Raw genomic sequence first — 11727 nt, 5'->3', positions numbered from 1 at the left:
CACACAGGAGAAGCTGTCGCAAAGCTCTTCACATGGCTCAGCTGTTTTGCATTCTTATCACAGAAAGGGGGCCTTCTTACATAATTTGCAACCACTGTTTCCTGCTGACAAGAGGAGGTGGTTAGTTATATAGAGAGGGGCTCAACAGAGGGGAGAGGGTTTAGAGAACCGGGCAGAAAAATGCTGTAATGGCAGAGAAGGTGATGGGAATACAAAGGAAGGAATTCTTTTAAATATGTCAAGTATATTTTTCACAGAGCTTAAAAGCAGAAGTCGTGTGTATGTTACAGTATTGTGTGCTCTGTGATTTCAGCAGTGTGTCCCGCATCTGTGTGAGGTGTATTATATTCAATCGTTTATATATATATTTTTTTCTTAATGGTGCATTTTTAAGGAGAACTGACTAATTATCTCCATTCATGCAAAATTAAAGAGAGGGAGGCTTTCCAAACCGAACAGGCTACTCTTTGTCTGTGAGAGGAAACTAGGTCATTCATTCTCATTGTCAGAGGAAGAAGCAGGAGGCGCTGCTTAATGGGCAGAAAAACAATCAGAAGAAGAGAGAGCATACAAGCAGAAAAGTTACGAAATGTACAGTCGGCAAGATCAGATATCCCCGCTGAGGGACAATATATTAGTTGCATAACTGAGAGCGCTAACGTTAAACAATATGGCTCAAAGTCCACGTGCAGTCTGATTAATTGTATGTTTCGCTCTGTAAGTCATTCTCTGTATCACCAGTGCAGCACATTGGTGGATTCTTCCTTTCCCCTCTATCCAGGACACAAAATGTAGCCGCGCGTGTTCTGTTGGCTGTAGATCCAAAAGACAAACATGCTCATGTTTGTTGAAGAGGTGAACAAATCAATCTGTGAATACACCTTTGCACTTTTTAGATGAGATTAAAGCAGCATTTCCCCGAACTTCATTCGTTCGGTGTGAACTTTGAATGCGAGAGCTCACTGCAGGGAACTTGAAACAATGAGATGAAAGCGTAAGCTCTCGGCCAGACTGGTCTGAACTGGTCTGAACTGCTGATTATTTTCCTTTTTTCCCCTCTCCTCCCAAGCACATGCTGTCTTACTAAATAAACTCTCTCACGGGGATCAGACGATTCTTGATGTAGCCATATATGTGTGTGTGCATGAATGACTGCATTCAGTGAGATGGTCACTCGAGCCCTGACTGACTGACACTAATCTAAACTTTAAAAATCTAAGCAAGAAGTTTTCACATAGTGCTTCTAATCAGCTCCTAATTTGCCCTACTTTGATCTTGTTACACAATCAGTTACTATGGTAATGTGAACTGTGACCTTGAACCACAGGTACTGTACAGTAATCCCTGTGTTCTTCCCCCCTCCACTGAAAAAACAAACTATGCAGCAACTTTGGCCCTCTTTCCTCTCTGTTATTATGCTGTGGGGGTCTGTGTGCTGGCTTATAGACTCCAGCAGAACATCCCCTCCTCCTCTGCCAAAGGCATAAACAAAGAAGACAAGTCTAGGAGTGAATCAGTCCCTCCGTGTCCTCTGTGAACTTGTTGTGATGATGGCTAATGTTCTTTCGTTCTTGTTTTATTGCCAAGTTGGGATTGATTCGGTTTTCCGAGGATTCAGATGCTGCTTAGGTTTTGACCAATTTATCCTGTAAACTCTGTTTAAGCAGAACTGAAAACCTCACAGGGCTGAGACAACATGTGTGAAAAGGACACTAACTGACACTAACTGACACTAACTCTGTCGCTCTAGGCTTTGCTTCCATTAATACCCCGAGCTGTGCTCCGCTCCAAATTTTTGTTCCAATATATTCCTCACCCTCAGCTCAAAAACATGTTTACACATCCCTGCCCTCTCTCTGCCTGTCTGCTCTTTCCCCTCATTCCTAGTTCTCCTCCCTCCTCCAGTCTCCTGTTTCCTGATCTACTCACTCCTCCTCCCAGTTTTCCCCACATGTTCTGCTGATTTTACAGAAAAACAGAGCATATTCCGCAACTTTTCCTTGTATCCTCAATACTTCCCAGCTGGAAAGCACAGTGTGTCCACATCAGCCAATGCTCAGCAGCTCTGTTACAACCTGACTCTGCCACTTACGCACACATGATCAACAGGCCGAGATAAAAACAGAAACAGATGGCGTGTGTTTGACTTTGATGAAATAGGAGAAGTGAGCATGAGTGCGTCATGTAGATATGCAGCTGCCAAACACTGGTTATAAAGTTAGATTTTATTCTTGGGCATATTTAAATAGTCAGCAGAAGACATTTAGAAAGGTTTTAAAATTAGCGACATCAGGTAGCAAAAGCCTGGCACAATGACTAAGCTGAATAACAGCAGAGTATAAATAGATTTAATGTCACACATCCTAAATTAGACACCCCTCCCTACCACTGGTTAAGGTTTGACCGAGGCATATCCACATGGAGAAGAACATGTACCAGTGGTGAAGTCTGAAAATTAAATAAACAGGCACCACACTGTTTCTGGAAGACATAAAATAGTCCCTGAACACAAATATGGCATATAAGAAGATCATGGCCTGATCTATAACACAAAAATCTTCTGTATATCTTTCTTTATGTTTTCACTCATATTCGATCTACTTTTTAATGCCGATCATAAAGGCTTTCCGCTTGCCAACAGATAGTCACCACTCTAGTTTATCTTTTGTCTGACTGTATATATTCCAAAGTGGCCTCTTGAACAGGACACAGAGTTCACTGAACTCAAATGATCTCCACAGTCACCAAATCTAAATCCAACAGAGCTCCTTTTGGATGTGGTGGAAAGAGAAACGTATCATGCACGTGCAGCTGACAAATCTGCAGCAACTGAGTGATGCTATCATGTTGATATTGAGCAAAATCTCTGAGGAAAGTTTGTAGCGCCTTGCTGAATCTATATTGCATAGAATTAATGCAGCTCTGAACCCAAAAGGGGGTCCCAACCCAAAACTAGCCAGGTGTACATAAATACTAGTAAGGATTGCAGTAACGTCACAGGACTCTGAAAGCCCGAGCTGTTGGAGTCAGTGGACTATACTGGACGTATCACTACAAAAAAAACTGATTAAGTAGTCAGATAAAAAAAAGTTTGAAATTAAGTGCCGTAACATGTCACATCTGTGAAGGCAACAAGCACGGAACAAGCATACACATGCAGGGGTTCAGTTACATGAACATGTTACTAACTGTTTCTGCAGTTACCTGTCACTGCAAGTTGTTTACTTGAACCTGCTTAGCAGAGACAGAAAGAAACAGCACCAGGGTCGTGTAAAGGGCAAAAACACTGTGCAGACATGGAGGAGTAGAGAGCAACAAGCAGCCTGAGAAGACACAGATAACACATCTATCTCACAGACAGCCAGCAAGGTTCTTTGTTATAGTTACACTGTAAGAGCAGAGGGAGAATTGCAAAGTGTAAAATCAAAGTTTGCACTATTGCACTACATGAAACACACACGAGTATGATTCATTTATGCAAACATTTACGGCAACTATAAATCCAAGCATTCTGCCTTCATTCTGTCTAACTTGTATGTCATAATAAATCACATCAGTGTACAGCAAACTGGACAATTAGGGTGAAAAACATGCCCCCACACACATACTCTCTTCCTAGAAGTCTACTGTTACTTCTAGGAAGTAAATTCTGTAGGGTTTGTTTGTAACTTCTCTTACTGTAACTCGATGAAGGTCAACAACAGCTGGAGAAAGATTTAGAGCTCCATCTGGGACAGGAGGATGTTAGTTTTTAGATTGGCTGCGCCCAAATATTGTCTCCAACAGAGATATACATTGTTAGACCTGGCATGAAATAATCTGTCATCGGCATGAGTGTGACCAGCTTTAACCCAGAATCGACACAGAAAATAAAGTCACGGCAGCACAAACCTGACATTTTCAACCAGGCTCCAACAACATATTTTATACCTTTACAGAGAAAAGATGCTCAGTTTTAATCTGTTGCTCAGCTCCCAGGAGAAGCATTGCAAGTACAATTCAACTCAAATGGGATTTTGCTGATTTTGTTGTTTTGGTACTGTAGAGTCAGCGTGATCACAGGAGACTAAGTGGTCAGCTGTTTACACTTAAACACTGCAAACAAGGTCTATATGGTAAAACAAAAACAAGAAGGCGACAGAAAGGCCCTCAGGAGTGAAATTAGATCAGTGAAACACAGAGTGGCAATCTCCACTGATCAGAAGATAATCACATTACCAATCATCTTGCCTGTGAAGCAAACTGGATTATCTTCAGTTTGTATAATAACTGATAAGTGAACAGCATTTTGTAGAGCGTTTCATTGACACCATTATGAAGGAACAGAACAAAGTTTTCTTAGTTTGGAGCATGGAGTTCAGTTTGTTTATTAGTTTGTTTGTTAGGTTTTTTTCTTGGAAGAAAGAGAGACAGCAAGCGAAGGAGGGGGAGGGAGAGAGAGGGAGGGATTACCGGCTCCCCCAGTAGGCGGAGAAACCGGGCGGGTACAAATACGCGCTCTGATCCTCTCTACGCGCTTAGTAGAGAACAAGGGGTAATCGGCTGTAAACTAAAAGCCAAACCGGGACTATACATTGTATTTTACAGGTAATTTTGATTTACTTCAACTTTTCTGCCACTCTGTAACTTCAGACCTGCCGTGTTATCGGCGGGAGTAGTGTTCAGCTCACAGCCGGAGAGACTGCCTCGTGTAGGAGCACATGACGCTAGGGATGGGTTTGATTTCATCATCTTAAAGGAAGATGGAATTATACGATATCACACAGTTTTTGGAGTTGTTATTGCTACCGGGTCGGTTTTAACTTGTGTTCGGTGAAAGTTTCATAGACATTTACGGTGTACTTGTTTGAAGAGGTTTTATTTAATGACTGTTGAAGCGAACTGGAACAAACCGGTCAACTACTAAATTTCCGCTTTACACCCCTTTAATCTTAAAGCCATGTGTGTATAATGTTATATTAGACTGTCAGAGAGCTACTTGTTGGGTTTTTTTGTTTGTTTTTTAACTAACAAATGTTCACTGTCGTTTACTCGTGACATTTGTTTAAATCGTTTTCTTAATAAGTCTATGCTTGCTATTGTTATGCTCTTATTATGAAGGGTAGCTGCAGTATTTCCGTAACTCGAGGCTGACTGCTTAACGTAAGAAGTAGTAATTGTTTCATCAGACACCGGTGGAACATATGAGCATCTCAAGAATGGGTCTTCCGTTTATTTGAATGTATTTTTTTACAGCTGATATTTTTGTTGCTAGCGTTTTGAGTGGGTTTTGAAGTGTGACTGACATGAACTAGTTTGTTTGTTTGTAGTTTTTAATGAGCGCTTTGTAAGGAAAAACAAACAAGAGCTTGTGTCTATTTAAGTAGGGAACCGCACCGCCACTCCTGTTTAATTCCTACATAAAAACTGGGTTACCTTAATGAATCTAGTCGTTGCCTGTATGTCCTGTGTAGGGGGGGATGTGTTACATAAGGGTGGACAAAAGGCGAGGGGATGAGACTTGGCCGGTGCTGCCTTAAAAAAAACTCTACTCCTTTTGGTGGTCTTGTTTTTATTTAGCTCTTGGGTGTTAGCCAATGAGAGTGCTTTTGCAGATACAGTTATTAATTCATAATTTTCCTTTGTGCTCCACCTCCAGTTAAACCATGAATAAAGACACAGAGATCGACATGAAAGAAGTGGAGCTCAACGAGCTCGACCCAGAGAAGCAGCCCATGACGGGGGACGGTCAGGCTCCAGGCGGGGAGAAAAACGGCAGCGTCAAGCTGAAAGTTCCCGATGATGAGGTTACCTTCACCGGGCTGTCCAAAGAGGAGCTGATGAAGGTTGCTGGCACTCCAGGGTAAGAGCTGCAGCTAAGAGCTGTCTTCCTCTGTGGGCGTTAAAATAAGTGGACATTTTTACATTATTATTTTCTTCCACAGATGGGTGAGGACCCGCTGGGTTCTTCTCGTCCTCTTTTGGTTGGGCTGGATTGGTATGCTTGCTGGAGCCATTGTAATCATAGTCCAGGCTCCTCGCTGCAAGGCTATTCCTGAGATGAACTGGTGGAATGAAGGGCCTGTCTACCAGATCACTGACCTTGAAGCGTTCTCTAGAGGATTGAAAGGTAGACTATTTGTGGAGAGCTTATCAAGCTGATCAAGTGGTTTTATTCTTGCAAGTTAAAAAAAAAAAAAAAAAGATTTTTTTTATTTTTTTTATTGCGCTGCCATGTTTATTCCCAAAATGAGAGTTGGAGGTTGCACTTAAAGTGCCCCAGTCTTGAGTTGGGTAACATGCTCTGACTTGCATGGATAACGTCTTGTGACAGTCTCTTGGCTTTCATTAGTTCTCTGTGGCCTGTGTCAGCTGTCTAGATATCAAATTGCTGACTAGACTGCCAAAGTCTGACTAAAGGTCTTAAGACCATTTAAAAGAAGAAGAAAAAATGAACACGTCATCTGTTTCATATCTCTATTCAGATATGGCCAAGTTGAGCAGCTCTGGAATATATCAAGATGTCGTGATCTGTACATACCAAAAAAAATGTTTACTGCAGGCTTTTAAAATCGGGAAGGAAGAACAGTGCTTACTACTGTTCATAAAGTGAACTGGTGGGGAGCACTTGGTTTTAACAGGCTTTGGGTGGAATTCCAAAAACTCCATGTGACTCAGTTTTGTTCTCTTTATCAAAGCCACCCTTGTGCTCAGGCTTCACATGGGCAGCAGAGGGAGTGGCTGGGATCCTTCACATAGTCTTGCAAGCACTGCGGTGCTACAGTCTGAACTATCAACATGTGTCTAAAGCTGTCTGTCCTTTGTCCCTAACCTGCTCACACCCTCGTTTTTCTGCCTTATGTGAAATTTACACTGACCCAGCATTTTATTTACTACCTTTTTTTTTCTTCTTCTTATTTTTTCTTTCAGGTGTTGAAGAAAAGTTGGATGACATTAACCAGCTAAAGGTGAAAAGCCTGGTAATCGGACCTCTTCATACTGTCCAGGCCAACCAGATGACTGGTCTGAACCTTCAAGAAATTAGTGCAGAGCTTGGAAAAGCTGAAGATCTCGACAGCTTGTTGAAGGCGGCCCACAAAAAGGGTACGTAATTGTCTGATTTCAGATCAGTTACTTGCTAAATCGTTCACACTAAAAGAGTAACTGGTGCTCTGTTCTTTCATTAAGAGTGGTTTCTATTTATTGCTGGATTCTGTACTCTTGAGGGCCAGATGTGAGCAAACATTGCTGTTTCTTTCAGGCATTTCTGTGGTGCTTGACCTGACTCCAAACTACAAAGGAAATCCTGTGTGGTTTGATAAAACAGACCTTACAGAAATAATGGAAAAAGTCAAGGTAAGCACACAGATTTAATTATTTGCAGTAAGAAGGCATATTAAGCAACATCACTATCTTTACATGTGATAAACAAATGGCACATTTTTGACTTTTTGCCCCATGGACAGATGATTAAATTGGACATTATATACTGTGGTGTAGATTCGGGTCTTGCTGCCACTGTAGTTAATTTGAATCTGTTCTCTTCCAGACTGCAGCTGAGTTCTGGCTGAGTAAGGGTGTTGATGGCATCAAGATATCTGACCTTGGCATTGCCTCCATCAGTCCTGAATGGGCCAAACTGCGGATGGCGGTCCAGGGAAATGGCACTGATGACACCAAGAAGAGGTTTGTGTGGCTGCTATGTTCTGACCTTTGATTCAGCACAAGTAAACAATGTTGACCACTAAACGGGGTATTTTATTTTAGATTCTTAACTTTAGCTATTATCCACACAGATAACAAAGTTGTAGGGCTTATCTGTCCTGGAAAAGTCATTTTAAAAGCATCAGTAAAATATCAGGTACAGGATACTTTGTTCTGAGAGAACATGGACATGAAAAATAGTCCCATCAACATTCAAGGAAGTGTTTCAAGATGTATAACAAGTACAAGTTCTAGACTGACCTGATCCTGTTCTCTTTTCTTTAGGGCTCTGATGGGTGTGGTCAACAATATTTCAGCTAATGAGGTGTCTCAGCTAGTCAATGTCTCTGGTGTCGATCTAATCTTGTCTGACCTGCTCAGTAGAAACACGGAAGGTAGGCTGCTACTGTTTGCATAGTAGTGATTATTATTATTATCAGTGACAATAATCCTAAGTAAATGTCAAAAAGGTGCATTGTAGATGATTATGGTACCTGAATATCCGCAGGTAAAGAGCGCATTGAGGTCCTGAAGACCCTCCACTCTGAGCAGAGAAAAATAGGCTGGGGTCTCGGTGCTGCTCAGAAGGACCATCTGTCTAAACGGGCAACGACTTGGGGCCTAATTCGTCTCTACCAGCTTCTGCTCTTCACCTTGCCTGGAACCCCTGTGTTTACCTACGGAGATGAAATTGGCCTTCAGGCAAATCAGATGAGCAACAAAGCAAACCAGACCAGAGAAGCTCCGAAGATGGTTTGGAATGTAGAGAAGGAAGAAACTGACGGTGCTAAGGTAAGTGTGGGTGTGTTCAGTCTGTCACTGATCAAGCGTTTGTTTGCTTTAAGTGCAGTAAAGCATTTTCTTGAATTTCATTTACAGTCTAACCATACTGAATACGCTGAAATAAGGAAGTGGTTCAGATCCCTCAGTGACCTGCGAGGCAAAGAGCGCTCCCTCCTGCACGGCGACTACTATGGTCTCTACAGCTCTGCCAAGTCTCTCTCTTTCCTTCGTGTGTGGGATCAGAGCGAGAGATACATAACAGCTGTAAACTGGGGAGATGGTCTCGAGGAGCTGAAATTAAATCTGGAACCCACAGGCAAGTTACAGTTCAACGGACATGTCTACTGACGATATCTAGCAATATCTATTAACTCTGCTATTTATTTTAAACTTGACGACCTTTGTTTGCGCAGAGGGGGTAGAGCTACCAGAAACAGCCAAGGTGAAGCTGTCAACTGACCAAGACTTTGAGGTGGACTCGACTGTAAACCTGAAAGACCTCAAGCTCAACGCCGGACAAGCACTGCTTCTGCAGTTCCCCTACACGGGCTAAAGATGGCGCCAAAGGATAGGAAAGCTGCATACTGATTAGTGTTGCTCTTAATGCAGTTTCTGAATACATTCCTATGGATTAAAACTGCATTAAGTAGATACATTTCAGTCTGACAGAACATAAATTTAGTGGGTGAAACATGCAGTTTAAAAATGTTTAAAACATTAGCTAGTGCAATAACACTACATTGTTCAAATGTGTGAAAGACATTCCATTCCTGGTTCTTTGAGCATTTTTCTTAAAGGTTGTGCTGTTTATGGTTTTTAGAAATCTTACATTTTCCTTTTTAGTGACTTTATGAATTTTTGGGGGAGAGTTTTTGTAACTCGCACAGGAAAAAGAAGTAAAGTTTGGATGCATGATGTTCGAGTCTGTCAAGTGAAAAGAATAAACGGCGTTCTGCTCAACCGCATATTCGTGTTTTTGTGTTTGTCTGCAAGGCGCCTTTAAGAGTTGTGTTTACGCTGATAATATCACATAAGATGTTGACGGTGTTTATGCAGGAGATGATATCAAATGAGACGTTCATTGTTTTCACTGCATTACAGGTGTGTATGTGTGAAAGTGTGTCACAGATGTGAACGGAGGAAGTGTTTATTTTATCAACGCCTTGAGATGGGTTTTTATAGATGCAGCAGACACACCTAGGAGTCTCACTAAAGGGGTCACACACCTGTCCATGGCTCTCTTAAAGTAACTATGGACAAAATCCTCTACATTACAGTACACACAGCTTCACATGTGGCAGGCAGATGAAATAACTGGCAGAAATTCAGCAACAAAGAGTTCCTAGTACAGCATGTTTCACGATGGGCTTTGAAATTCATCTTCTAAATAAAGTGGCTTTATGAGCCATTATCTTCCTGATAAATGAATCAGCGATTGATAAAATCAGCTAGACAAATGAGTAGTTGGTTACAAATGTCTACTGTCTGTACGTGCCCCACAGTTATAAACTTATGAAGTCTCATGTAAGTTTAGAGGGGGAAAAAAGTTATAAGTGACTTTTTTTTTTAAAGGAACATTTAAGTTATTTCGCTAGAGACTGTAATTCCAAATTCACGAGGCTCATGTTTAGACGGCTTCAATGGGATGAACTTTTTCTTTTCTTTTTTTTGCCCGACCAAATATCAAGTTTAAGCATTGACCTGTCTGATTAGGAAGAATATGTAATATTTATATATTTGTTACCCATTTAATTTATTGATCTTCAACAACAGTCTGTGGTTTCGCCATTTACACTGACATTCATCGTTTGCCTTTTTTTAAAACCACGTTTTCTTGTTACTTGTATATAAAAATATATAACAGCTATAATTAATCCCTTAACTCTGCAGTGTACGATCTGATGTCAGTCCTGAAACCTCCCAAATAGAAAATGTAGGTTTTTTAAAAATTGAAATACAAGAATTAATTATAAAGAGGATTTCATCAGCCAACACAATAGCACATAAAAACAGCTACTATTACTACTAAGCACTGTACTCATGTACACTTATATATATGCACATCTGTGAATATGTTGCTGATAAATGGCAGCGATGTAGCTCAGAGCTTTTATACCAATGATACCAATTTATATCCCGACATGTAGTTAATGTATGAGTACAATGATGTTCTACAATTTCATACATTATATTACTATCTTATTAATACAAACATCTTTTTGTTTGAATATATATTTTACTCTAGTTAACATTTAATTGAATTAATACTATACAATACATATTCATGTCTGTTTCATTTTGTTGCATTAACATATTTTGTTGAATAACCAGTAACTGTGACTGTATGATATGTGAGGTGGGTAAAGACTGCAACATTTGTCTCCACAATGGAGTAAATTAAAAACTTTAAATTAGTACAAATGAATCAAAATGACCTTAAAGTGGTGGCGCTTTTAGTCCAGCACTTAAATGAATGCATAGCTCTATATTGCCGATTATACCTCCGTGCTATAGCTTGAGCAGCAAACTTGAGCCGTTGACGTTTTCTTCTACTCGAATATTTCTCCATAAGGGGTTTTGCTCGTAACTAATTTTACACCAAAACAATGTTGATTCTGTAATGATCCATCTGAAAAACAACAATCACTTTCATATTCTTAAAATTGTCCTATAAATATCACTTTTATCTTAGTTAGAATCATCATAATCCATTGTATGTACGTAATTTTGATCCTTCAGATAGTTACTGAAGCTATTTTAAGATTCAGAGGGGGGGAAAAAGTCTAGTTTTTGATTTCAATCATGTTTTGCATTTATCTTTGGGACTGTCAAAATGCTGTGCTTGGTACAAAATCCACATTTGAAAAGCTCAAAATGATGCAGGCTAACTGCACACACTGGCAGTCTGGCTTTCTTTGATATACTGAAAAGCATGAAAAGTGTGCTTTATGAATGGAGAAGCCTTGCTTTGTAATACAATGCCATAAAACGTGTCAATTTCTCATTTAAAAACACTGCTTTAAGCCCACTCTTTTGATAAAAATGTCAAACAATTCCTCTGACACGTGAAACTAAACTCAGTAGAGTTTCGGGGTCTTGATACAATACAGGGCCGCCGTGCTGTGGTATCACAGGGGAGGTTTGAAGATGATGATACCGGGAATCAGAGCCCGTGTCGCACCTATGCTTGCACCCCACGCCGCTGCGAAACCAAACCACCGCCATGCACACTCATGACTGACTCTCAGTCTGAGTCTGACA

General features: G+C 40.6%; 1 protein-coding gene across 1 annotated transcript; it reads left to right on the top strand.

Moving 5' to 3' along the window:
* The first annotated feature begins 4429 nt into the window (after positions 1-4429).
* Positions 4430-9431, top strand: slc3a2a (solute carrier family 3 member 2a). The gene is made up of 10 exons (XM_004554349.5): positions 4430-4587; positions 5639-5842; positions 5925-6109; positions 6910-7083; positions 7241-7335; positions 7529-7665; positions 7969-8078; positions 8192-8475; positions 8563-8782; positions 8880-9431. The coding sequence occupies exons 2-10, from the start codon at positions 5646-5648 to the stop codon at positions 9017-9019; spliced, it is 1542 nt and encodes a 513-aa protein (XP_004554406.1). The 5' UTR covers positions 4430-4587; positions 5639-5645; the 3' UTR covers positions 9020-9431.
* Positions 9432-11727: the final 2296 nt, after the last annotated feature.

This window comes from Maylandia zebra, linkage group LG3, assembly GCF_041146795.1.
Source record: "Maylandia zebra isolate NMK-2024a linkage group LG3, Mzebra_GT3a, whole genome shotgun sequence".
In the NCBI taxonomy this organism is placed as follows: Eukaryota; Metazoa; Chordata; class Actinopteri; order Cichliformes; family Cichlidae; genus Maylandia; species Maylandia zebra.
The sequence above is the reverse complement of the archived record's forward strand: the minus strand, read 5'-3'. Positions and strand labels throughout refer to the sequence as shown.

Excerpts from the sequence above, each read along its gene's own strand:
- slc3a2a (XM_004554349.5), top strand. The coding sequence starts at position 5,646 with ATGAATAAAGACACAGAGATCGACATGAAAGAAGTGGAGCTCAACGAG. Across the intron at positions 7,336-7,528 it reads AAATAATGGAAAAAGTCAAG|ACTGCAGCTGAGTTCTGGCT; the intron begins GTAAGCACACAG and ends GTTCTCTTCCAG. Across the intron at positions 8,476-8,562 it reads AAGAAACTGACGGTGCTAAG|TCTAACCATACTGAATACGC; the intron begins GTAAGTGTGGGT and ends TTTCATTTACAG.